Source organism: Thalassophryne amazonica, chromosome 11 (assembly GCF_902500255.1).
Source record: "Thalassophryne amazonica chromosome 11, fThaAma1.1, whole genome shotgun sequence".
NCBI lineage: Eukaryota > Metazoa > Chordata > Actinopteri > Batrachoidiformes > Batrachoididae > Thalassophryne > Thalassophryne amazonica.
In genome coordinates this window covers 33,619,908-33,646,747 of record NC_047113.1, presented here as the reverse complement: position 1 = coordinate 33,646,747, position 26,840 = coordinate 33,619,908, and the positions used below count along the sequence as shown (strand labels likewise).

Genomic DNA, 26,840 nt, shown 5'->3' with positions numbered 1-26,840 from the left:
TCCCCAGGGAGACAACCACAGGGTTCCTCGCCAGATTCCCGAACCACCTCAGCTGGATCCTTTCAATAGGAAGAAGCAGTGGGTCTACTCAGAGTCCTTCCCAGATAATTGAGCTTCTCGCCCTTTCCCAGAGTGTATGCCCAGATACCTGATGGAGGAACCTCATTCCCACTGCTTGTATCCGCAGCTTTATTCTTTCAGTCATTACCCAAAGTTCATGACCATGGTAAGAGAGTAAACTGAAAACCTCGCCTTCTGGTTCAGCTCTTTCTTCAGCACGATGGTCCAGTACAGCGTCTGTAAAACATCAGATGCCTGACTTCCATATAATGAAAGGGAAGTGGTCTCTGTGTTTGTGTATCGGGAGCATCATTTGGAATCCACAAAGAGCTGACTTTGGAAACTCATGTTTTCATAATTTTCATGAAGTTATGAAAACAGCAAGGTGATCGGAACAATGTTTTTGAGAACACTTGCTTCCATTGTGGAAGTGTGGCATAATAATTGAAGTAATTCAAAATAAAAGTTATGAAGTTGTTGCGGACCTGACAGAATTCATCAGTCTGTCCATCCTTGACATCCCAGACAGTAGAGTCAAATCTGGACATTTTCTGTGCCCAAAACCAGAATTAACATGTTCACACTCTGGACAAAAAAGGAGAACTCTGTCTCAAGAGTGTCTCACACAGGCCAAAAAATTTGATCTAATGTGAACACTGTCACAGTGCAAATATAAAACTTCAGTTATTTCTTTACATAGAATGTTGTTCTGGTTAGGCAGCTTCAGAAAACTGTATTAATGACAAAAATTTATTCTAGAAAATTGAACACAACTGAAAGCAGATATAAAGACTATATAAAGACAAATAAAGACTTTCATAAAAGCCAAGAACACTCTGTCAATACTTAAAAAACACACAGCTGTCCTCCGTATATCATACAAATGACCACATCCCCATGAGTCAACGTCCTAGTTTCGATTTATTGCAGAAAATCTGTTCAATAACATTTCTCTAATTTTACATACTTTTGAGATCTGCCCACAGGCAAGAAAACTATCATATTGTCCTCGAATCAGTCTAACAGCCTTAAAAAGTGGCAATGACATTTTGCACAATTCTCAATTTATTGCTGAAAAAGTTTTTCAATTATTTTGCCGATTCCTTGACTCAGTGTCAACTTAAAGATTTTCATTGACCTCGAATCTTTCTAAAGGTGCCCATGCACCCTTTTCCCAGAACGGTTTAAAAAAAAAAAAAACTATTCAATGAATTTTCCGAAATTTTGTACACCCGTGGGTGTTAAGTTGGACTTTCCAACTGAATCCTTAAGCGCCAAGCGCCCCCTCCCCGTGGCGAAGATTACAAAAACCACAAATCCCAGCGTGCACTGGTGCCTTTATTCCTGACGGCTCCTCCTGCTCCTCGCTCGCGCACACAGAATTAAACCGTCCGTCCGTCCGTCCGTCCGTTTGGAGCGTTGGAAGGTGGCGGTTTTTCCTGCATTGCAGCGATGCAGATGTGATCCAGATCGAGAAACCCGTCGACATAAAACGCTTTTAGACGATCCGATTGACGTCATTACATTTTTTTTCTTCTCTTCTATTTAAACCAGAACTCAAAAGGAAACTTTTTGGAAGCTTTTTGAGTTTCTCCAGCGTTTTAAAATCATGTTTTTTTCACCAGCTGTAAATAATCTTTAACATTTTCTTTTTACCATATGTAGCCTGCTGTAATCGGAGCATTTGTTGAAGTTTTAAACCGTCTCAAGACTATTTGATTTTTTTTTTTCCTTTTTAAAGCCGCATTTTCGCCCTCGTGTTTTAACGCACAGAAAGAACAGCGAGATTTTTTTTATTATATTTTTTATATTTACATATCTTTCCAGGCCTGTCTGCGACTGTTTATATATTTCAGCAGAGCTGTGTTTTTGTTTTTGAACATCCAGCCATGTGTTGTTCCGGGTCCGGTTCGGGTCACTTGGTTCTGGTTCTGGTCGCTTTGGCGGCGGGCTGCGTCGTGGCTGAGCAGCAGACCGAGCCGTCAGCGCAGCGCCCCCCTGCGGTCACTCTCCGCAACCTGATCAGTGGAACCTGCCAGGAGGTGCAGCGGGTCGCGGAGTCCGTTCTGGGCAGCGCCGTGGTGCGCTCGGCCGTGGAGGTAAAGTGGGCAGAGAGGGTCGAGGTGCTGCTTCACACCTCTCTATTTGTGACATTCTGCTGGCTGTAAGATACTGAAGATCCTGACACCTGATTACTAACTTTAGCTCCTCATCCAGACTGTCTTCTCCTCTTGCTCTTTACTTGTTAATCTTTCTCCTGATCTCTTCATGTCTACTTATATCCGTGCACCTTTTTTGCACATGCACTCCAGCCTCTGATTTCCTGCTGCCATCCGCGCGCTCTGGCCGCTGAGTGCAGTGTTGCTTGGTTCAGGAGAACTTCTATGCGATGGTCCTGGTAAGAAGCCTCCGTCTAACCTGCCTTGACTTGGTCCCTTAAACAGAGGCCTGATGCGGCTTTGTTTAACCCGTGAAGTGGCTCGAACTGAACACAACGCCGTGCACACAAAACCCCAGCAACGCCCATCGGTTTCTAGAAATTTGAGTTAAACACAAGCTTGACCACCATTCTGGAGGCTGAAGGCCACTGAAGGTGGAGATGTAATCATTTGTGCTTTTTTTTTTGTCATTTGTCTTTGGTGACATCTTGGGGGGTAAATGCTAAAGCCTATGATATCTTGGGTCCTTAACATAAAAGTTGAGTCTTGCTCTTTCGTCGTAATACTGGGGGTGTTTCCACACATACCCTGTTTAGTTCTAACTTTTCACTTTGGTCCAAGAGGCTTGACAGCTGGCTCAGACCACGGTCCAAATAAAGCAGCTGAATCTTGGATGGAAGAATTATTTATTTATGCATAAGAGAATGTCAGATATCAAGTGTTGACGAAGAGATCCATTCTCTGAAGGTGTCATCTACAGAGATCATATCCCCACTCGGGTGAGGAATTGGGCATCTTGATGAGATGCAGTTTGTTCTTCCCCACATTCGCAGAATTTATTGTTGGATAGACCTATCCTGTGCAGGTAGGCTCTGAAGCGTCCATGGTCAGACCGGAGACGATTGAGGATAATCCACTGATGTCTCCTCAGGTCATGGCCAGCAGGTGACTTGGTTGGATCTGGACTGGAATATACTCCCTCAAGAGTGAAGGAGTCCGAGTCCATTCATTTGTCCATACTTGCATCGCCCATTTATCATGTGACTGTCTTGATTGTAGCCATTGTAGATAGAGGCCATCTTGATGATAATCTGTTGTGTGGACTGGGATTATTCACGGGCAAGTGATCTCTCTTAGAAATTAAGGCATTGTTGGAAGATAAAAGATCTTGGTCCATATCAAACAGTAGGTTTGCTTTAGTGTAAAATTGTTGTGAATGATTTTGACTTTTGGACCAAGTGCAGAAAGTTCCAGCAACCTGTCATCACCGTATTGGTCTCTCCTGTCCATTTATAGCAAGGACATTTTGTACATGACATTCTTATTCCATGTGAAGATGTTCCTGCTGGTAGTAATACAGTGACAAAACTGTTTGAACAGGAACAAACTGGATTGAACCGGCACGCATTTCCCTATATTATTCAGACAGTAATAACTTTGGAGATGACAAGATGCTGATGTCAGACGTCTACCCGTGCACGAACACATCACTTGCAAGTTCAGGGAGCGGACATTACTCAGGATGACGGGACGTGTCTTTGGTCTGCTACAAACTTTGGTGTGAAAACGGCTAAAAATCCAAGTCGATCTAAAGTTCCAAAACAAAAAGCAAAACTTTCAGTGATTTATCGCTTTACCTGAATGGACAGGTTTACTTTTCAGAGTTAGTTACATTCAGATATTGTTGGTCATAAAATCTCTGGATGCTGTTTTACTTTTGACAATTGTCATGTGAGGGGAAAAAAAAAAAAATCATTTTTCCACAAATTGCCGAAAAAGAACGATAAGAGGTTCTAAACCTGAAAGTTGCATAGTGTAGTTACTGACACATTGTTGCATTTTATGATTTGTTGCAACATACTCGTATATCATTCCTTAATTTTGTAGACCCGGTTATTCTACTTTAGGCTTACAGGAGCTGGAGCCTATCCCAAAGGCCATTGGGCAAGACGTGGTGTTTACCCTGGGCAGGCCCCCAGTCTGTCACGGGGCCGACAGACAGTTTTATGTATGAACTCCATATTTACCAGGTGGTGGCTGTACTGTAAACTAAGTCTTTGTTTATTCAGTAAAGTTTGAAGGGGAAAAAAAATAGTTCATTTGGCTCGTAGTACATCATCCAGCCTTCCCTCCCTTTTTTTTCATTCATAAGCTCCTCAGAAGCACTCAGATGATTGATTGATTGCTAACTGTGTTTTAATACAAGTTGTTTTTTTGTTTGTTTGTTTTAACTTAAGCTTCAGCTAACCAGCTTCTTTTGGCTGTTGTTGTTAGGGCAGATCAATCATCTTCATCTTACCCTGTCCTCTGTATCTTCCTGTGTCACACCTGCATGTCCTCCCTCAACACTCCCATGAACCTCCTCTTTGGCCTCCCTCTTCTCCTGTCTGGTGGCTCCATCCTCAGCATCCTTCTCCCTTCATAACCTGGGTCTCTCTGCACATGTCCAAACTATCTCAATCTCACTTCTCTGACTTTGCCCTCAAACTGTCCTACCTGCACTGTTCTTCCGATATATATTTATTCCTAATTCTGTCCATCCTCGTCACACCCAAAGAAAATCACAACATCTGCAGCTATGTCTCCTGTCTTTGTTGGCTTCACCGTCTCTAAGCCGTACAACAGCTTGTCTCACTACTGTCTTGTAGACTTTCCCCTTCACTGTTGCAGATATCCTTCTGTCACAAATCACTCCTGCTACCTTTCTCCACCTACTCCACCCTCCTTGCACTCTCTTCTTCACCTCTCTACCACACTCTCCATTGCTTTGGACAGTTGTCCCCAAGTATTTAAACTCATCTACTTTCAACACCTCCAGTGCTTGTGACTTCATTATTTCACTGGACTCCCTCTCATTCACACATATACTCAGTCTTGCTCAGGCTGATTTTTTTTATTTTTTTTAATCAACATCTTTTAAAATCTTCTCTCAACAATCAACATTTCAATCAACATTTATTTATAAAGCGCTTTACAGCACTGACTGGTGTCCAAAGTGCTTAACATTAAAAACACAAATTTACAAAAATAAAACACATAAAATTTTAAAACACATAAAAAAGAACATAAAAATAACAGAACATGTCACCTCCCCAATAAGAGTTAAAAGCCAGTTTAAATAAATAAGTCTTTAACTTAGATTTAAAAAGTGCTAGGTCAGGAATAGTACGTAACTCAAGAGGTAGCTCATTCCACAGTCGGGCCAGCTACCGCGAAAGCATGATCACCCCAGCGTTTATATCTTTACCTTGGAACATCTAAGTAAAGCTGGCCAGACACCCTTAATGTCCTACTGTAGGTGCGCAAAGTTAAAATTTCAGACAAGTAGGGAGGTGCAAGGCCATAAATAGCTTTAAAAACAAACATTAAAATTTTAAAATCAATTCTAAAACGAACTGGAAGCCAGTGGAGTGACTACAGGATGGGCGTAATATGCTCACGTCTAAAAGTGTTTGTCAAAAGACGAGCAGCAGCATTCTGCACCAACTGGAGACGTGCAAGAGACGACTGATTAATGCCCGAATAAAGTGCATTACAATAATCAAGTCTGGAGCTGATGAAAGCATGAATGGCCGTCTCAAGATCACGTCTACTGAGAAAGTGCTTTATTTTAGCCAAAAGGCGAAGTTGGAAAAAACTAGCTTTGACAACAGAATTTATCTGTTGATCGAACCTCAAACAGCTGTCAAATATCACTCCCAAATTCTTGACAGCTGGTTTTACATAGTTAGCCAAAGCACCAAAATTTGGTGTTACCACATTTGGTATGCCAGTGCGCTCAAACACCATAATCTCAGTTTTACCATCATTCAGGTAAAGGAAGTTTTGGGACAGCCACTGCTTTACATCATGAATACAATTAAATAATGATGACAAAGCATCACTCCCATTAGTCCTCACAGGCAGATAGATTTGCAGATCATCTGCATAACAATGAAAGGACAGGTTGTGCTGGGTTATAATTGACCCCAATGGCAGAATGTACAAAGAAAATAGAATCGGCCCAAGGACAGATCTCTGCGGCACTCCACAGCACAGAGGAGCAGTTTGATGAGGAAGGTCCCCAATCATGACAGAAAAGCTCCTTTCAGCCAAATATGATCTAAACCACTGAAGTGCAGTACCATGAATGCCAATAAAATGTTCCAACTGGGAAACAAGTACTGTGTGATCCACAGTATCAAAGGCTGCTGTGAGGTCCAACAGAACCAGCCACAGCAGGATTCCCTGCATCCACCGACAGAGTAATATCATTATGAACTTTTAAAAGTGCTGACTCAGTGCTGTGTCGCGATCTAAACCCAGACTGGAATTTTTCAAGGATGAGATTGTCTTCTAAAAATGATTGTAACTGTAAAAAGACAACCTTTTCTAAAACCTTAGATAGAAATGGCAAATGAGACACAGGTCTAAAATTGGATAAAACTGATGAGTCCAGGTGAGGTTTTTAAGAAGAGGTCGAACCACAGCATGTTTAAAAGCAGCTGGAACAGACCCTGATCTAAGACAAGCATTGATAAAAGTTATGCTCTCTCCAGAGCATATCTCCACCTCTCCAGGTTCATATCAACCTGCTCTTTACTCTCACTACAGTTTATATTGTCATCTGCAAACACTGTCCATGGACACTCCCGTCTGATCTCATCCGTAAACTGTTATGAGCAAGAAAGGGCTTAGGGCCAACCCTTGATGTAATCCCACCTTAACGTCTAATGCATCTGCCATTCCTACTACGCATCTCATCTCTCTTCTGTCCTCGTACATATGCTGTACCACCCTCATGTACTTCGTTGCCACTCCAGATTCCTCATACAATACCACAACTCCTCTCTTGGCACCCTGTTATAAGCTTTCTTTAAGTCCACAAACACGCAATACAACTCCTTTTGGCCCTTTCTATACTTCTCCATCACTAGTCTCAGAGCAAACATTGCATCTGTAGTGCTCTTTCTCAGCATGAAACCATATTGCTGCTTCTAAGCCTAGCATGTACTACTCTTTCCCATAACTTCATGCTGTAGCTGATGAACATTATGCCTCTGTAGTTACTGAAACTCTCCACATCACCCTTATTCCTAAAAATTAGAACCAGCACACGTCTCCACTCCTTCGGGCACCCTCTTGCTTTCTAAAATGTTATTAAACAGCCTGGTTAAAAATTCCACTGACATCTCTCTTAAACATTTCCATGCCTCCACTGGTATGACATTATCATCTAGATCAACTGCCTTTTCACTCTTCATCCTCTTCATAGTTGTCCTCACTTCATGCTTCCTAATCCATTACACTTCCCGATTTAATCTCTGCACTTAATCCAGCCTTCCCTCCTTTCTCTCATTTTCTTCATTCATCAGCTTCTCAAAATACTCCCTTCACTTTCTCAACAATCTATTCACTTTTCTGAAATTTTCTGTCTGCATCCTTTATCACCCTAACTTACTGCACCTCCTTTCTGGGTTGATCTGTCTGTCTGCCCAGTTGGTACAAGTCCTTTTCTCCATCCTTAGTGTTTAACTTCATGTACAGGTCACTGTATGTGCTTTCCTTAGCCTTTGTCACGTCTCTTTTCACCTCATGCTGCATCACCCTGTACTCCTTTACTCATCTGTCTCTCTTTGCTAATTATTTTTCTCCAATGTCTTGCTCCTTATACTTTCCTGTATTCCTCCATTTCATCACCAAATTGCCTTGTCTTCTGTCATCTGTACAGATGTCACACCAAGTAGTCTCCTAACTGGCAGGAATCACTTCAGCTCCACCCAGTGTCTGTCTGACCTCCCTGAATTACACACAACAGTCCTCTTCCTTCAGCTAACTGACCTCCAGACTCCAAGATAAATCCACCTTGTGACAGACAGGTGATCTGTCTTGGGTGCCTGGCACACAGTTTAAGCTGGCATAGGCCCCAACCTGTGACACCTAATGGGATAAACAGAAGGAAATGGTTAAAAGTAGCAGGTTACAAAGCCAGTTTTAGATTGCTTCCTTTGTAGGGTACAGAGGTATTCTAAATTGCTAAACTTATTGAAACAAAATGGAAAATTTCAGTGTGTGATTGTCTTATTGTCTTTCACAATGTGAAAGTCGGTTGGGCTCTAGCTTCTTAGCTGCCTCACTGCTGAAAAATACGTAGCAGACAGGAGCCAAGAGGGTTTATAAATGTTTTTCACCTTTACTATGTAAAAAAAAAAAATAGTGGTGTAAAAGTTATCAGAACTAAATTTATCGGAAGCTAATTGGTCTGCTGATGGTTTTTGAACTTCGTTGAAAAGCTAATCTGCTAACAAAAAGTTAGCTTTGATCATTAGCGAATTAGCGGAACTGTGCCCACCACTGAATGTGGAGTTGCATCATGAAGGACATCCGACATGAAACTTGTGCCAGTTCAACATGCAGATCCACCTCGGATCTGCATGATCGGTGACTCCGAGTGAAAACAAGGGAGCAGCCGATGTATGTGTGTTTGACACAAACAAACTACCCCCCCACCACACATTGACTTAAGCAGCAAGTTTTTCCTGCACTGGGGTTTCTCACTCTGTTGCACTGAACTTTTTGTTTGTTAGTGGTTGCCATGGTGAATCCCAGTATCAGTGCTCCATTAACACTGCCTTTTGTGTGCACACTTAAACACAAAGTGAACCTACTCTGACTTGATTAAACTAATACAAATCAGCCGATCTGGAACTGCAAACTCAGCGTTTCGGGGTAATTTAATTCAGACTTCAGTGATAGACTGAGTTTGTTGAACCTCCTTGTCTCAAACAGGATGCTGACCTCATTGAGGCTTTTCAGGTTTCAAATCCCGCAAAACCTCAGAGAGGTCGCCGCGTTGCGAGATCTCAGTAACATTGAGAACTGCATTGATACGCTCTGATCGGGCTTCACTTTAACCGCTGCACACGGACAACAGCATTAACATCGCAACATAAAACTATTTTTATATTGTGCCTAAAACTCTCGTGAATATGTTCTCTGGGTTTTTAGACGTTATTGCGTTTGTTTTATGTAAACATACGAGAATCACAGGCTGTCTCTCCGTTATTTTCAATGGGAGCTGCTGTGAGCTACACCCGCTTCCTGTCTTTCTGGGAGAAAGTGAAGTTTGCTCTTTAACATCTTGATTATTGTTCTTTACAACATTGTTTGCCCTCTTTGTTCCAGACTAATATATATATATAATATGTCTGAAATTCGGTTTGCGCTTACTAAATTCCACGCAGATTAAACATAGCAGACACGGATTGTTCATTATAATTGTTTTAGCAAGTTTTCAGGGTATCATTTGGGGTTTTCACATATCCCATAATCCCTTGCGTGCCAGAGAGTCGCTGCAGTCAAAACAACATAAAGAATCCACACGGTGACAATTGTAAATGAATATTATACTACAAAAATGTCATTTTTTTACGCTTTTCATCACGTTAATAAGAGACGGCTGCATGATACCCTGAAAACTTGCTAAAACAATTATAACAAATAATCCATGTCGGCTACGTTTAATCTGCGTGGAATTTAATAAGCGCAAACCGAATTTCAGACATATTATATATATTACTCTGGAACAAAGAGGACAAACAGTGTTGTAAAGAACAATAATCAAGACATTAAAGAGCAAACTTCACTTTCTCCCAGAACGACATGATCAGGAAGCAAGTGTAGCTCACAGCAGCTCCCATTGAAAATAATGGAGAGACAGCCTGTGATTCTCACGTTTACATAAAATAAACGCAATAACGTCTATAAACCCAGAGAATATATTCATGAGAGTTTTAGGCACAATATAAAAATAGTTTTATGTTGCAGTTCTCAATGTTACTGAGATCTCGCAGCACAGCGACCTCTCTGAAGTTTTGCGGGATTTGAAACTTGAAAAGCCTCAATGCATGCAGTCTCTTATTAATGTGATGAAAAGCATAAAAAAATTACATTTTGTAGTATAATATTAATTTACAATTGTCATCATGTGGATTCTTTGTTGTTTTGACTGCGACTCTCTGTCGCGCAAAGGATTATGGGATACGTGAAAACCCCGAATATTTGGAAGACTACAGACTGTATTTGACTAGTTGCTACAAATGTTTCTCCTTTTCTTTTTTGTACACAAAAACCTAACAATTAGCCAAAGCACTAACACTCTAGCACCAACATGATCCACCAATGAATTTATTAGTCAGTCGAAACAAAAAAAATAGTCAAGAGTCAGTTAACACGAGCAAAGTGCCACACAAGCACCGCAAGCTTGCTCATCCCTTACCAAAAAATAGTACTGGTAAGTATATAAAAAGTAAATTAGAAGTATACTTGAAACATGCTTGCATGTACTACTTTTTGGTAAGGGATTGCACAAGGAGTCCCAAACAGGAAGTGCCAAATTTTGAGTCCACAGTGAAACAGGAAATGTCAAATGTTGAACATTTCCTAGATCGACACTTCCTGGATTGAGGAGATCTTGTGGGATCTCATGGAAATTCACTGGCAAGTTGACACTGAAACAGGAAGTGCTAAATTTTGAGCCCACAGTGAAACAAGGAAATAACATTTCCTGGCGCTACAGCAGAGGATATGAACCTGTTTTTCATTATGTTTTTTGCGCTGGTATATTTATCCTCTGTGGTTTTTGTGTAACTTTTTGTTTGTCTAAATTTTAATAAGAAGAAAATAAATTTTAAAAAAGAGAAAGATGGGAATTCAGTGCACAGTCGACACTGAAACGGGAAATGCTAAATGTCGAGACAGCATTGAATCCGGGAACGCTAAAGGGAGAGGCAGTGCACACCTTGACAGCACATGAGGTCATTCAGTGACTATTTAGTGTGTAAATTACATGAAGGTCTTTAGCCATGTTAATGCTCCCCAGAATCATTGACTGAAAAAATATTTGAAGGACCTAAATGACATGGTGAGATGCTGAAAAGCTTCGCTTGTTCATGTCCACGACGTATTAATTTATTTGTAGCAAAAAAAGCAACCTTTTTTTGCTGCTTCTGTGTTTTGTACTTTATCTCCTTTTGATCAAGCCACTGAGAATCTTTAATCAGCCATTTAACAATAAAAGAAAAGGACTATATGCTAATGAATGGAAATTACTTGTGTAATAAAGCCAACAAATTATTGTATAATGAAACTAATTATTACTAATTGTGGTGCTGTAAAACAGCTTTTCAGTTTCTGTGATGTATCAGTAGTCACGCCATGTGGGGGCTACATTATAACGTTTAAAGATTTACTTCCTAAACCTTCACAAGAAAATTAGACTTACTTAATTTGCTAAAATGTCCTGCCATATAAAATAACGACCAAATATAAAAGCTAATTATTTTAAAGATGATGGTCATGACAGCTGGAATGAACTGGCGGCCTGTGCACGGTGCACCCCACCTCTCGCTCCGTGAGTGCTGGGACAGGCTTCAGCCATGATAAATGTCAGGTTTCCCCCTGTGGTTTTGACATTAAAAGTGGCTTTAGCCTCGATGTCACCAACACGTTTACCACGGCTGCACGCTGACGTGTGGTGGCAGGTGCAGTTTGGCTGCGACACTCCGGTCAGTTCTCACTGTATGTAACAGGTGCAGATAAGACACAAAGTTTCTGGGCTAGCCTTGACCTGGACAGTCCGTGACTGTTAGAGCTGAAACAACTAATCGAGTTAATCGATTAAAATTGATTATTAAAATAGTTGTCAACTAATTTAGTCATCGATTAATTGCTAAATAACTTTGTTTTACTGCAAATGTTTTGTTTCTTCCATATAATCCCCCAAGCTTTGCTTTGAATCTTGAACCAGTGGAGTGCTTCGAGCTGCTGCTTCGTTGGTTTCATTTGTTTTATTTCGCTTTATCTTAATTATTCCCCACTAAAACCCTAAAGAGCATACGTCTGTGAGGAATATTTACATTTTTTATATTAAACTGACCTGTTATGGTCTTCTGAAACAGTTGATAGATGTATTTTATGCTAACGCTGATGCTAACGTGTTAGCATGTCTGTGGCGTTTTCAATGTTAAAGTTAGCATTAAGCTGCTGGCATTTCAGCATGTTTGTGCATTTGTTTTCTGTATAATAATTAATGGCTCAGCGTTTGTTGTCGTAAAAGAGTCAAATGTATTACAAATTATATTTTTTATTTTTATTTATATATTGATAATAGCAACAATAATAATAGTAATAATAACTAATAATGCTACAATACAATTTTAGAGAAAGAGACATGAGTCACATGTCATTGTGAAATGACCACGTAGTTTACAAGTTATACAGAGAATGTTGCACATATGAGTCAGGCTAGTTTTTGATTTAGGTTTTATGGTTAACTGGTTATGCTAATTGCTCATTTGCAGCAACAAATATACTTCTTTTTTCACTATATATTTCATAACATTTATATGTTTCAATGTTGTTTTATGGCAACTCAGCACTTTGATAAAGCAATGTCATTTGAAATATTTATTTTTGTTCTTTATTATAAACCATTTCATTCTTTATTATTTTATATTTCAGCAGCCAAGGGACATTTGACGATTTGTTGATTTTCAAGTATTTTAAGTTTTCAAATAATGTTCTGTTGTTAAATAAAGTGATGGAAGGAGAGAAAAATTGTTTCCCTGGCACATTTTTAAAAAATTCCCTGCTAATCCGATTAATCGTGTCGAAACCCCATCAGATTCATCGATGATCCAAATAATCGTTTGTTGCTGCCTTAGTGGCTGTCAAGGAACCGTCCAGCTGTCACTTGCACGTACCGCTGTTTCTTAAAGCCCATAGTGCAACACATCTACCAGAGTAAGATGCATAAGATGTCGATGTACGAGGTCACGTCTTCAGTTTGAGCCGTCGGCTGCTGCTGTGTGATGCGAGGACGCTGCAGTGAGCGCTTTGAAACATTAAAATGTTCAGAATGTTGCCTCTCTTCATTGTTGCAAAGTAAGCCGTGTCTCTGCTCTCCCACTTTACCGCAGTTTGTGCAGATGGTGATCCGGTTCTTCGCTGAAGGAGCTGCCAGCGGCCTGAATGTCATCGCTGTGTATGTCACAGAGATCCTCAGGGTCACTGGGTGTGACGGTACGTACCAGGAGTGGCCTGTGCACTCGGGCGTCTTGCTGGATATTTTCAGCATTTGCTCATATCTGGGGCATGAAAAGATAAATTTAAAAAATGCAGACGAACATGTCCATCCCAGAGATGCGTCTGCCACGCCCTGCTAACTGAACGTGAAGCTCCTGATGCTTTGTCAAACACTGTGTCTTTGTGTGGTTTCCTCCTCACAGTTGCCCTGACGTTGCCTCGCTTCACGCCGGAGGGTGTGACCGCCGTCGCTCAGTGGGGACTTCTGTCTCTCATCGGTTACTGGGTGCTCACTCTCGTTCTCCGTCTGCTGTTTGGCGTGATGAGGCAGGTGTTCTGGGTGGTGAAAACGGTCCTGGCACTCTGGTTGTTTGGACTCATTGTGGCTGACAGCAGCGCCCTGGCGGACATCACGGCAGTGCGACTGGCCGGCCTGGTGCTGGGATGCGTTCTGCTGAGTCTACTGACAGGCGGCTCAGAAAAAGCGGTGACTGTGGAGAGCCGACTGGGCTACCTGGAGGACCGGCTAAAGGCCATGGAAAGGAGGAAAGGAGGACAGTGAGGGTGATCTGTGACGAAAGAAATATTTTGTGATTCTACCTGTCAGACTGGTACAGGAAATAAAGTCATCTCTGGGATTTTTCAGAAAAAAATAAGTTTCTTATTTGCAAATCAAATTAACACAAGCCCTGTAATTTTTATACACCCTCTCGGTAAAGTACAACCTGCAAAAAGAACATGATAATCCTCATAGTGCCTTTTCTGTTTTGGTGTCTTTGTCTTTAATCCGCTCTCATTAGAGCTCATACTGATGCCAAAAACCAGAACAGCCAGTTTGTCAATGTCAAAGATGTGAAAACATCCTGGATTGTGCCCAGATCCTCTGGAAATGTAAGAACACCTATTCCAGAATAGGTTTAACCTTTTCATTTGGTTCTTTCTCTTTTTGCTCTGTATGCACCACTCTGCATTTAATCATTAGTGATCGATCTCTGCTCCCCTCCACAGCATGTCTTTTTCCTGGTTCTCTCCCTCAGCCCCAACCAGTCCCAGCAGAAGACTGCCCCTCCCTGAGCCTGGTTCTGCTGGAGGTTTCTTCCTGTTAAAAGGGAGTTTTTCCTTCCCACTGTAGCCAAGTGCTTGCTCACAGGGGGTCGTTTTGACCGTTGGGGTTTTACATAATTATTGTATGGCCTTGCCTTACAATATAAAGCGCCTTGGGGCAACTGTTTGTTGTGATTTGGCGCTATATAAAAAAATTGATTGATTGATTGATTGGTTAAAGTTGGATAATTCATTTTTGTGTAGTCCTGCTAACATTGACAAAAACATCCATTTGGAGGTAATTTTTAAGAAAAGACAAAATTTGACGATTGTCCTGTTTAAAAAAAAAACACCACATCTGTTTGGGTTGTCATCCAGATTACTCACAAATATATGGACCAATTTTAATAAAAAGTTGAAATTATGATCCAGGTCATGGTCTGCGAATCCTGTCCTTATCAAAACTGTGTCCTTTTATGTTTATGGAACTAGAAGGGTTCATATGTCCATCAAGGTGTGACAAGCACTTCAGGCATGTTAACCTCCAATACATAGTCCAGCCATTTTAATACACACACACACACAGAGATAGATATAGATGTGTATTTCCCCCCCCCCCCCCCCCCCCCCCCCCATTGAGGTTTTTAATGATAAAAACAGAAAATGATCTCATCACACAATGTTAATAAAAGTGGATTTAACAAGTTAACCGGTCTGGATCCACTCCAAAACTTAATGGGTTGCTTCTTGACCCGTACCCCACCCACATGTGAGGATGAGTTATAGATTGGGATTCATGTGGTTGTAGGGCCTGTTGTGCCATGGTAGAGGAGGCTGTCTAAACGGCTCCCTCTGAAGTAGGCCTGTGTCCTCTGACTTTAACATGGGGGTCTTTGAAAACTAAGTTCAACTCATCACAACCAACCTGGACTCTTCAAACCAAATGCTGACAATGTCTTTGCTCTCCCAATGGGTTAATCAGGTGACACTGCAAAACACTTGTCCAACAGATTTTTTTAATCCAGCCTGAAATGGTCCCGACCCATTTGCACTTTGACATGTTGGAGTGTTTAAAGATGCAGCTGGAAAACTAAAGATTCACTGTACAAACTGTTTTATAGTGATAAATATAGTATCACTGACCGTGAGAGCTTAGTATATGTTTTTAGAATTTTTTTAAAAAGGATTATTTGACTATAATAAATATAAAGGCAGCTGACACACAAAAATGCATGTTATTTGTGTTTGAGAAAGCAGGTCCCAACCAGTATCCAAACTCTTATTTAATCTGATTATAATTTAAATAACTTTACAAATTGTGATTATACCAAACTACACTGGATCACTTTAATTCAATTTATTATGTGCCAATCATAAGTGCAATATGCAAACGTGATCTAGACCGCTCCCACCCTATGAGCACATTGGTAAAGCTCAACATAAAAACAGGATAAACTTCCTTAACAGCCTGAAGCAGATCAGACTCAGTAATTCATTTATTCTAATAATTACAGCTAAGTAAGTTAAAATATTATGTAGATGTTGCTCATCTCACCGTCATTTTTCTCACCTTTTTTTTTTGCCTACAATATGGCCAGATTATCATATTGCAATATTGTCATATCAATATAAGATATGACAGACTTCACACAAAGTACAGCAACAGTGAAATTTAAATGCTTGTATTACTGTTTTGAAAGGTTTTAGCCATGCTCATGCTGCACCAAAGTATTTATTCAAAAAAAAAAGTCTGAAGGACCTAAACGACATGGTGAGATGCTGAAGAGCTTCGCTCGTCATGTCCGCGACATATACATATAAGAAAAGGACAATACTTACCTTCACCTGGACTGTTACACCCAGTCTCAAACTTTGGTAAGGTCTTAGAATTGGGAATAATAATTTTAATCACATGCCATGAAGACTTTGGCCACCGGGGAGCAGAGCCTCTCAAACCTAGTGTATGCAAGAACTTAGAAAATTTAGAATCAAAAGGGGCCTAATGTTGAGATGACTTTGTATATTGTTTCACTTTGATGATAAATTGAGACTCCACCCCCTGTGGCTAGAATTCAATCTGAACCCTGTCCAATACTGACTTGGTGAGGTGACCTTGTGTACCAAGCTTCACCGTGATAGATGAAGTTTTTGGTCTAGAGATGTATACACACCGACCAGGCAGACACGTGTTAAAAACTGCATCTCTAAAATTCAAGTGCAGTATTTAATGTATGCAATCCATCATTCATAAATGTCCCGCAGTAATACTACAAATAAGTGTTTTTTTTCCCTACCAAACAGCTTTATTTTCCATCCAGCTTTAAGAACCTGCACTGTCTACTGAACATTCTCTGTGAACCGGTTGGTTTGCTTACGGGCTCGACTGAGCGTTGAGTGTGCAGTGACATGAAGTGTGGGTGTTATTTTCTGGTGTTGAGGTAGGTGTTCCACACTTATAAATGCATCATGATTTATTATATTCTATATGCAATGATTAATAAAACAGAAGTGGAAGAACACAATCCAAGTAGCAGGGTTATAGTTTTAATGCTCCTGGCACAAACACACAAGTTTTAAAAAATTCACATGCTTACAGATAGTAAGTTTTCCAGTGCCACATTTCTGAAAAAAGTACTTTCACAATAAAACAGTAATAAATTAGAAAATGCATCCAAATTTAAAAAAGACAAAAATAATTTAAAAAAAGACATTACCAGAATAATAATTCTAAAAACCTAAAAATAGGCTGTTTGCTGTATAAAGTATGAATATGACAGCTGACATGCTTACTGTGTAACAAAGAAGAAAAAATTACAATGCCTACTGATGCAGAAAGGCAAGTGGTGTTAGAGGTTTAGTGATTGTTATTTATTTATTGAAGTTGTCAATCACTATAAAATATCTTGAAGCACTCAGACCTGTTCGTTAGACCTGAGAATGTTTCAGAGTATAACGTTATGAACATTTACAGCTGATCTAAAAACAAATACATTTCACAAATGCCACTAATATTTTATTACAACTGCAGTCACAAAATATTAAGCCAAACAAATAAATACTATGAAGCTACAACAAGCTATTCAAAATGTGCAAGAAGCAGAGCGAGTTAGCTGCCCAGACATCCATTTTGACCATTTCTACAGAAGCAGGTTTGCCTGCATTATTAAACTTTTTCATACTGACTGAGGTAGCAAATCAGTGGAATTTATAAAGACGTTCTTCAGAAAGACATTTGTATGTTCTGTTCAACAACACATCCAAAACCTTAACACGAGACTCTTGCGTGCCACAGTGTGACGTGGGTTTTATTTAGAAGTGCACGTCAACAAGGTTACGTTGTCACCCGTGTCTGTTGGTTTGTTACCACAATTACTCAAAAAGATATGTTCAATAGAAAGAATTACACTAAGGTGAACCTGTTTTAGAATAGATTAGATAAGATTGGATAGATAGATAATAATTAGAGTAAGCAGTTGAAGATGAGTAAGTGATCTTATCTAAGGGTCATGGGGGGCTGGAGTCTGTCTCAGCATTCACAGGGTGTGAGGCAGGTACACCCTGTACAGGGCGCCACTCTGTCGCAGGGCCACATATAGACAAACACATTCACACCTACCATATAAAGTTTCCAATCCAACCAAACTGAATGTCTTTAGATGTGGGAGGAAGCTGGAACACTTGGAGGGAACCAATGCAAACACGGGGAGAACATGCAAACTCCACACAGAAAAGCCACAGGTGGGAATTGATCCCATGACCTCCTTGCTGTGAGGCAACAGTGCTAAATAATAGAAAAGATAAATAAGATTATTTTATATAGCGCTTTTCCATCTGAATCAGAAGCTCAAAGTGCTTTATGATGCCTCACATTCACCCACACCAATGTCAGGGTGCTGCCATGCAAGGCGCTCACTACGCACCAGGAGCAACATGGAGATTAGTAACCTCGCCCAAGAGCCCTTTCCTGGCCAGATGAGGGTTTGAACCCAGGACCCTATGGTGTTAAGCCCACTGCTTAACCACTACACCATCACTTCCTCAATTAGATGGATAAAGAGATATAGACAGACAAATTAAACTGCTCATATTACGTAGCCACTACCAGCCACACCCGCTCCTTCAGCATCAATCCAAAAATCCTCTTATCATCCAGCAGGTGGCACACATCTATGGGACACTACACAGGCACAAGAAGTTCCCTTTTCTAACTGATCTGTTGCATCAAAGTTCACCAAATTATGAGTTTGTCCTCATTATATGCACTTTCATTTTGCTAAGTTAGACAATGACAGCATTTATTGTTTTTAAGTTTTCATATTAAATGGGAGAGGATGGATATTATCCAGCTATTCCCTCACAGCATTCTACATAATACAACCCCTGGCAAAAATTATGGAATCACCGGCCTCGGAGGATGTTCATTCTGTTGTTTAATTTTGTGGAAAAAAGCAGATCACAGACATGACACAAAACTAAAGTCATTTCAAATGGCAACTTTCTGGCTTTAAGAAACACTATAAGAAATCAAGAAAAAAAGATTGTGACAGTCAGTAACGGTTACTTTTTTAGACCAAGCAGAGGAAAAAAATATGGAATCACTCAATTCTGAGGAATAAATTATGGAATCACCCTGTAAATTTCCATCCCCCAAACTAAAACCTGTATCAAATCAGATCTGCTCGTTGACATTGACCCTATGCCATGACATTGATCCTATGTGTCTTTTTGCAAGGAACGTTTTCACAGTTTTTGCTCTATGGCAAGATGCATTATCATCTTGAAAAATGATTTCATCATCCCCAAACATCCTTTCAATTGTCCAAAATATCAACGTAAACTTGTGCATTTATTGTTGATGTAATGACAGCCATCTCCCCAGGGCCTTTACCTGACATGCAGCCCCATATCATCAATGACTGTGGAAATTTAGATGTTCTCTTCAGGCAGTCATCTTTATAAATCTCATTGGAACGGCACCAAACAAAAGTTCCAGCATCATCACCTTGCCCAATGCAGATTTGAGATTCATCACTGAATATGACTTTCATCCAGTCATCCACAGTCCACAATTGCTTTTCCTTAGCCCATTGTAACCTTGTTTATTCTGTTTAGGTGTTAATGATGGCTTTCGTTTAGCTTTTCTGTATGTAAATCCCATTTCCTTTAGGCGGTTTCTTACAGTTCAGTCACAGATGTTGACTCCAGTTTCCTCCCATTCGTTCCTCATTTGTTTTGTGTGCTGTGCATTTTTGGATTTTTGAGACATATTGCTTTAAGTTTTCTGTCTTGACGCTTTGATGTCTTCCTTGGTCTACCAGTATGTTTGCCTTTAACAACCTTCCCATGTTTTTTGTATTTGGTCCTGAGTTTAGACACAGCTGACTGAACAACAAACATCTTTTGCAACATTGCATGATGATTTACTCTCTTTTAAGAGTTTGATAATCCTCTCCTTTGTTTCAACTGACATCTCTCGTGTTGGAGCCATGATTCATGTCAGTCCACTTGGTGCAACAGCTCTCCAAGGTGTGATCACTCCTTTTTAGATGCAGACTAATGAGCAGATCTGATATGATGCAGGTGTTAGTTTTGGGAATGAAAATTTACAGGGTGATTCCATAATTTTTTCCTCAGAATTGAGTGATTCCATATTTTTTTCCTCTGCTTGGTCTAAAAAAAGTAACCGTTACTGACTGCCACAATCTTTTTTTCTTGATTTCTTATAGTGTTTCTTAAAGCCAGAAAGTTGGCATCTGAAATGACTTTAGTTTTGTGTCGTGTGATCTGCTTTTTTTCTACAAAATTAAACAACTGAATGAACATCCTCCGAGGCCGGTGATTCCATAATTTTTGCCAGGGGTTGTACATGTCTAGGCTTTTCAAAATAATATGTTGACAATTTCTTACAGAGGACATCATTATCACATTTGGAATATGTGGAAAAACATTCAAGTTTTGACTCAAAAGATTCAGGCCAAAAGTTGACTGTTGCAATGCAGAATTGAGGACCTTGTTTCTTTTTGTTTGTTTTTTTATTTCCCATTTACACCTTCGCTACAGGTTGGAGTGTCCCATCTTTGTTGCAAAGAAAGACATTTCAAAAAATTAAATAAAATTGTGGGACAAATTAAGCCACAACTGTCAGCCTAAGCACATTTAGAGGTCTGCTAAAAACCAAGTCAGATGTTAATGCACTTTTGGTGCTCAATTTCAGTTATGACTGAGCTGACAGTATTTCAGTCTGCAGGATCTGAGGGGAACTTGAGTTTGTCTGAGGTATAAACATCACAGGACACTGATGCTGAACTGAGGGGCACATCAGACAGAAAGTTTACTCCTTTCAGCTCAAACCGGGGCACAGAGTCTGAGGAAAGATCAAGGGCTGGAGCAGAGCGCTGCTCTTCTGCAGCTGTACCCTGGATAGATAAAAAAAAAAAATTGTCAATGTAGATACTGATGCAGAACGGCAATATTCACATTCTGGTTGAGCATTCGTGATATGACCTTGTTCAAATGAAAGATGTTTTATCACAGTTATATCACACGAAAGGAGACCACACATCAGTCTTTTACGGTTGTCACAATATACACTACTTAGCCCATGAGCCAGCCATCAATTTTGACCTAATCAATACCACTTGAGGGGACTAAACGATACTTACAATCCACCCTCAGTGTACCAGGGCCTACCCAAAAATGTATCATAGCCATCTCAGGGTAGTAGCTGTAGCCAGGTTGGGGTCAATGAAGAGTTACATAATGGTAAAAATTGAATAAAAATGCTCCAATTAAATTGACAAAATAACACATATTTGTCTGATCATAAGTATTCCAAAAAGATATCACAAGGTTTCAATGACCCCCTACCTGACTACAGCTCCTACCCTGGGATAGCCATCATAGATGTTTGTGTAGACCACACTGAGGCTGGAATATGTTCTTTAATCCCCTTAAATGGTTCAGAAAACCTGCTTGGCTCAAGGACTGTTTAGGCGATGTGGGTGGTGGGCGTGAAAACCACATGCGTTAGTTGGAAACTACCATTAACAGTTGCATTGCATTAGGCGCCGCTTTTGCGCTGGGTGGAAGATATGGCCCAAAGGGATGTATTTTGGCAGGATACATACTGTAGGTTTTAAGTCTTGGCACAAATTACTAAATTTTGAGTATGGCTTGAATTTTATAATTTTGTAAAATGCATTTTTCACAAAGATGGTGGACTTTCACATGACTGATTACACTGTTTCCTGCCACAAGGAAACACTGCTGCATATCTGCCAGAATGATAAAGTAAATATTGATGGGAGTACTGTGTACACTTCTTTTACAGAGTTACTCGATTTAACACTGCACAATTTGTTGGTTGCATTATGGATGATATCTTTGTCAATATTCATAATTTTGCAATTAAAAAAAACAGAAAATATTATTTAATTTGTGTCACTTAATGTGTCCTAAAGTTTCCAGACTGAAAGAACCTTCTTGGGGTTTCCAGAAATTATTGTGATGTTCCAAGAGACAATGAGGGCTTGTTGTTGTTGTTCGGTGTGTGTGTGTGTGTGTCATTCATAACTGAGGATTAGTAAGTGGTGGATCGAATCACCACACAGAGTGGAGCCAGAATATATTAAATGTAAGAAGTGTAAACAATGCAAATGCAATATAATAGACGAACCAATAAACCAGTGGAGGTGTCGGCCCGAGAGGGGTGGAGGGTCACAGTGGAATGGCTGCTCTGATATTTTCTTGGACCTGCAGGCTCAGTCTCATACTGCAATTTCAATATTAAAAACAGCGGTTTCAGCAAAACGATGGAAATAGGATATCTGCAACAAGACAATTTAAACTTTGCATGATTATACACTAAAACATATCACCCAGCTTTACCTCATAGTATTGCACAGCAGGTTCAGCAGCAGCAGTATCATCAGCAGCAGTAGTCTGAGGAACATTACTCCTGCTTTTTTTGGTGCTCTTCTTGCAGCAGAAGCACCTCACACAGCAAGAGAAAAGCAAAGAGACGGCAACACCAAGGCCAATACTCTTGTAATTGGAACCTGCATCTGTAGAAAAATTAAAACTGAAACATTAACATGGGAAGTGTCATAAATTGATGTCATGCTACTGACACAACAGACAAATTTCAATTTTAAACATTTGTTTGTTTTTAAAAGACTAACAAGCGTCAAGTTATCCAAATATAATTCTGTAAGACAGACTGACAATCCATACTTATTGTCAAGACATTTAACACTTAAAAGCAAGAAACTTACTCTGAATGTACAGTTTCCCCTCCATGGCCAAGTGGCCCTGCCGATCCCGAATGTGAAACATTCCGCTGCACCACGGCATGTGAAGCCTCTCGACAAATATCCCACAAGGCTTTACAAAGTCCAAAAACATGTGCAATTTATACTCCTTCAGCCTGCCTTCAGTTACAATCTCATTGTGTTCAAAACTGTCACAGTCCGGGTAGAAGTAGATATTGCACGAGCTGGGTTCCAGATCGAAACTGAAGCTGAAGCTTTCACCTGGACTCTTTATATAGGTGGCTGTGTGTGCTGGAAGAGAACATACACCAAACCAACAAACAAGTTATTCAAGCCAAAATATAGTTTCAATATTAAAGGTGTGTGTAGTGATGGTAATTTCGAGGCCTCATGAACCAATGAGCCACTTCAACACAACTGGCTGAAAATGACACACTGCTTCGAGGCGTTTGACACAGTTTGAAGGGTGACATCTGCTGGATTGTTTTGAGAATTACCCTGAGCGAGTGCTGTGACAAATGTTTGCAGTAATTCATGACTGATGTGGTTTGTCCTTGAAAAATACTAATAAAAAAATGTCATCTTCATTATTGTGTCTTTCTTAATGTAATAAATAGTCCCTACAGATGCACACATACTGGTTATGAAAGCCTTTATTGTAGACTATATGTAGATTCATCAGTCCTCAAACAATATTTGGATGGAATGTGACGGGAAAAGTGAGAAAGGCATGTGCTTCTGCAACTTGTGCTTATGATACTGTAATTTGTAAATTAGAATAGAGGGGATAGGAGACGGTGATTGTGCAACTATCAACAATTTTTATTCAAAAAAATAATCATTTCAACAGTGCTGGGCTTTAATCGGCTCCTCTTCTGCCTCACCACCTCTCCAGCTTTGGAGAAGACCCGCTCGCCAAAATCACAGCTCTTCAGTCACTCAGCTCAGTCTCTGATCTACCTATGAATATATAGTCTAACCTATAACCTGTGTTGATGTACTGTGTGGATAAATGTTGTATATGAATGGATGCCTGTTGTGTGTGGTTAGGTCCTATGTGTATGTAGCTAACTATACTAAATGAACTCTAAACTAGACCTAAATATAAACTAATGCTGTCCCTGTCACGTAATAATTGGCAATAACACTGTCGCTAGCAGTCTCCTCCTCTCAAACCCATAGCTTGTGCCGCGATTCAGATCTCATTTAAATACTTGGCGGGTCGTATTGACACGCTCAGATTATTCGACTTTCCCGCAAAGCTCGACACGTGGTGTGACGTAACGAGGCCTCGCTCGCAGTGGTCACATGATGGGGCGTGCTCGAAACGCTGCTCACCGACACTTCTGGTTCACAAAGCTCGATGCTGTGTCGAGCAGCCTGACTCGAGCTTAACATCACTAGGTGTGTGTGTGTGTTCAGTTTGATCCGAGTGTGGGAACGTTTCATGCATCTTTCAATAACTGAGCTTCCTACTCTCAAAAAAAAAAAAAAAAAAAAGAGAGGCCTCAAGCTAAAATAAAACAAAGAAATTACACATGAAATTTAATGTGATTTATTATTTCAGTAAGAATACCTATTTTATTTCCAAGGCGGACAAGGCAGCCATTAATAGAAGAAGAAGCAAAACTTGTCAAGGGACACAAATTAATTAATTAATTTTACAGCTGATCATCAGGGTAAAAGCTGAACCTTTTTTCCCCTCCTCTCACTTTTTGATTAATGGCCTCCTCTTTATTTGACAGCCTTTCAGGCCTTGAGGATGGAGCACACTCTTAAATGTTGACAATTATGTCATTTCTTTCTGATGCCTCCACCACCTTCATGAGTTCTTTCCTTGTAATCCTGAGGTTCTTAAATTTCTGTGTTTTAATTTGGACCACCTTTCTTATTTATATAACATTTATATGATCCCAAACTATTTTTGTATAACAGACTGGACACTTACTCATACCACATATCATGAATATTTTCAAGATGGTTTCTAAGGAGGAACCATACTTGTGGAGGTCCAGATTTGTGCTCCAGAAGCCTGGAATTCTGAATTCCTTATATTCCACCCAGCTCTTAAACTCAAGAAGGCACTAATTCTATAGTTAGTACCTTACACCCAAAGGTTCCCCAAATTATGCCACTGTGTTATTCAAACACTTCTACAGATAATGGTACAAATTTGAAGAACACTGTGGAATTTTCCATGCTCTTTAATTAAAGAACATGTTGCACAGAATTTATAACAACTCAGATTTTAGCTGTTAGAGGTCACGTGATGATATACCTGCATTAATTTGTGCACTTCTGTCAACAGTCTGTAAGCATACACCAATCAAAACAAGCAGCTATGGAGACTTCCAAAAACAAAGTACTAGCTAGTACTTGTTTTTCCGAGTGTTTCTGACTGTGTTTTAAACACTGTAAGCATCCCAGGTGTTGTTGAATAGAACGTAAACTGCTGCTAACGTTAAGAACGGAGCTGCAGATTAATTTCAAAGTTTGCATAAGTGTGATATCGTGTCACAATGACTTGTTTCTAAGGTGATCACTGTGTTCATTTCTATGCAGTCGCAGTAAAAAAATAAATAAATATATATATATATATATATATATATATATATATATATATATATATAAAAGAGTTGGGGGTGAAGTCTATCGTCTCCTCACTGTACGGCGCACTGAATCAGGCGGCACACTCGTGCACACCTGCGAGATGGCGGAAAGTCTTAAAACAAAATATTCCTGACTGTTTCAAGTGTAAGAAATACATGGATCATGTTCAAGCAGCCTATAAAAACAGTGTTGTGGCTGCGTTTCAGCTAACACGTTCAGAGAGCCAGTTAAAAAACAATGTTGTTTCTTTTGTTTTCTTATTGCCTTTGTTGTTGCTCAGCTGTGTGCCGGATAAATCAATTCATTCAAAAAAGCGTTGTGGATTGCAATGTACCAAACCTGTGCTTATCTCCACCTCCTTCGCAAATTTGTGGGTGACACAGCGGTCATCCATGACCAAAGACCGTATTCAGTTTTCACTCTGTCATTTCAGCTTGTGGATGGCCTACCGCTCCAGAAGCGAATATACCACTCTTATTTGTGTTATGCTCATGGCATCGTTGCCAAAAACCTGCTGAATCTTCAAAATGGTTTCTGCTTGGGTATCATCAAGCTTCTGTCAAAATTTGGTGCAATACCTTTGCTCAAGTCGTTCCATATAGTTATAACAAATGAGAATCTGACAGGTGCTCAGTACAGCTGTTCACTCTAAGGGTAACTGCTAGCGACTGATACGCTCTGTGGGCTGGAAAAAAATAAAATAAATAAATAAATAAATCACACATGCGCAAGAAGTTTCCCTACACCTCTCCACCAAATGAGAACTCATATGCGTCATTTGTTTAAATGGGATAAAATAAGTTCAGACACTTTTTGAATGCACAAGTCAAGCAAAGTCAAGTCTGGGAGCATGCGCTGATATTGCGCTTTGCCATTTCCACAACACCATTGAGGCTTTTCAGGTTTCAAATCCCGCAAAACCTCGGAGAGGTCGCCGCGCTGCGAGATCTCAGTAACACTGAGAACTGCATTGATACGCTCTGATCACGCTGCACTTTAACCGCTGCACACAGACAACACAATTAACATCGCAACATAAAACTATTTTTATATTGTGCCTAAAACTTTCGCGAATATATTCTCTGGGTTTTTAGACATTGTTATTGCGTTTGTTTTATGTAAACATGCGAGAATCACAGGCTGTCTCTCCGTTATTTTTCAATGGGAGCTGCTGTGAGCTACGCTCGCTTCCTGTCGTTCTGGGAGAAAGTGAAGTTTGCTCTTTAAAGTCTTGATTATTGTTCTTTACAACACTGTTTGTCCTCTTTGTTCCAGACTAATATATATAATATGTCTGAAATTCAGTTTGCGTTTATTAAATTCCACGCAGATTAAACATAGCAGACACAGATTATTTGTTATAATTGTTTTAGCAAGTTTTCAGGGTATCATGCAGCAGTCTCTTATTAGCGTGGCAAAAAGCATAAAAAAAAATTACATTTTTGTAGTATAATATTCATTTACAATTGTCATCATGTGGATTCTTTATGTTGTTTTGACTGCAGCGACTCTCTGGCGCGCAAGGGATTATGGGATACGTGAAAACCCCGAATGGAACCGCCTTGGGTCCTGGATGATGACTATCTCGGCAGACAACCGGTCCATTCCCACATCTCTAACATAACCATCTATC

General features: G+C 40.0%; 2 protein-coding genes across 4 annotated transcripts in view; one reads left to right on the top strand and one right to left on the bottom strand.

The window, feature by feature from the left end:
• Positions 1-1,739: 1,739 nt before the first annotated feature.
• si:dkey-74k8.3 lies at positions 1,740-13,960 on the top strand. Of its 2 annotated transcripts, none has more exons than XM_034181527.1 (3): positions 1,740-2,159; positions 13,178-13,280; positions 13,487-13,960. In XM_034181527.1, the coding sequence occupies exons 1-3, from the start codon at positions 1,950-1,952 to the stop codon at positions 13,843-13,845; spliced, it is 672 nt and encodes a 223-aa protein (XP_034037418.1). In that variant the 5' UTR covers positions 1,740-1,949; the 3' UTR covers positions 13,846-13,960. The 2 variants fall into 2 exon arrangements, with proteins under 2 accessions (XP_034037418.1, XP_034037419.1); XM_034181528.1 differs by lacking the exon at positions 1,740-2,159 and adding an exon at positions 2,178-2,458.
• Positions 13,961-20,549: 6,589 nt separating this feature from the next.
• Positions 20,550-26,840, bottom strand: part of LOC117520643 — a 13,304-nt gene continuing 7,013 nt past the window's right edge. Inside the window, exons 3-6 of one of the 2 annotated variants that reach the window (XM_034181953.1) lie at positions 22,598-22,888; positions 22,215-22,387; positions 22,003-22,098; positions 20,550-20,743 (exon numbers count right to left, since the gene is read on the bottom strand). In XM_034181953.1, the coding sequence (XP_034037844.1) occupies positions 20,564-20,743; positions 22,003-22,098; positions 22,215-22,387; positions 22,598-22,888 (740 nt within the window). In that variant the 3' untranslated portion in view covers positions 20,550-20,563. Of the gene's footprint in view, positions 20,744-22,002; positions 22,099-22,214; positions 22,391-22,597; positions 22,889-26,840 lie in introns of both variants that reach the window. The other variant, XM_034181952.1, reaches the window with a different exon arrangement.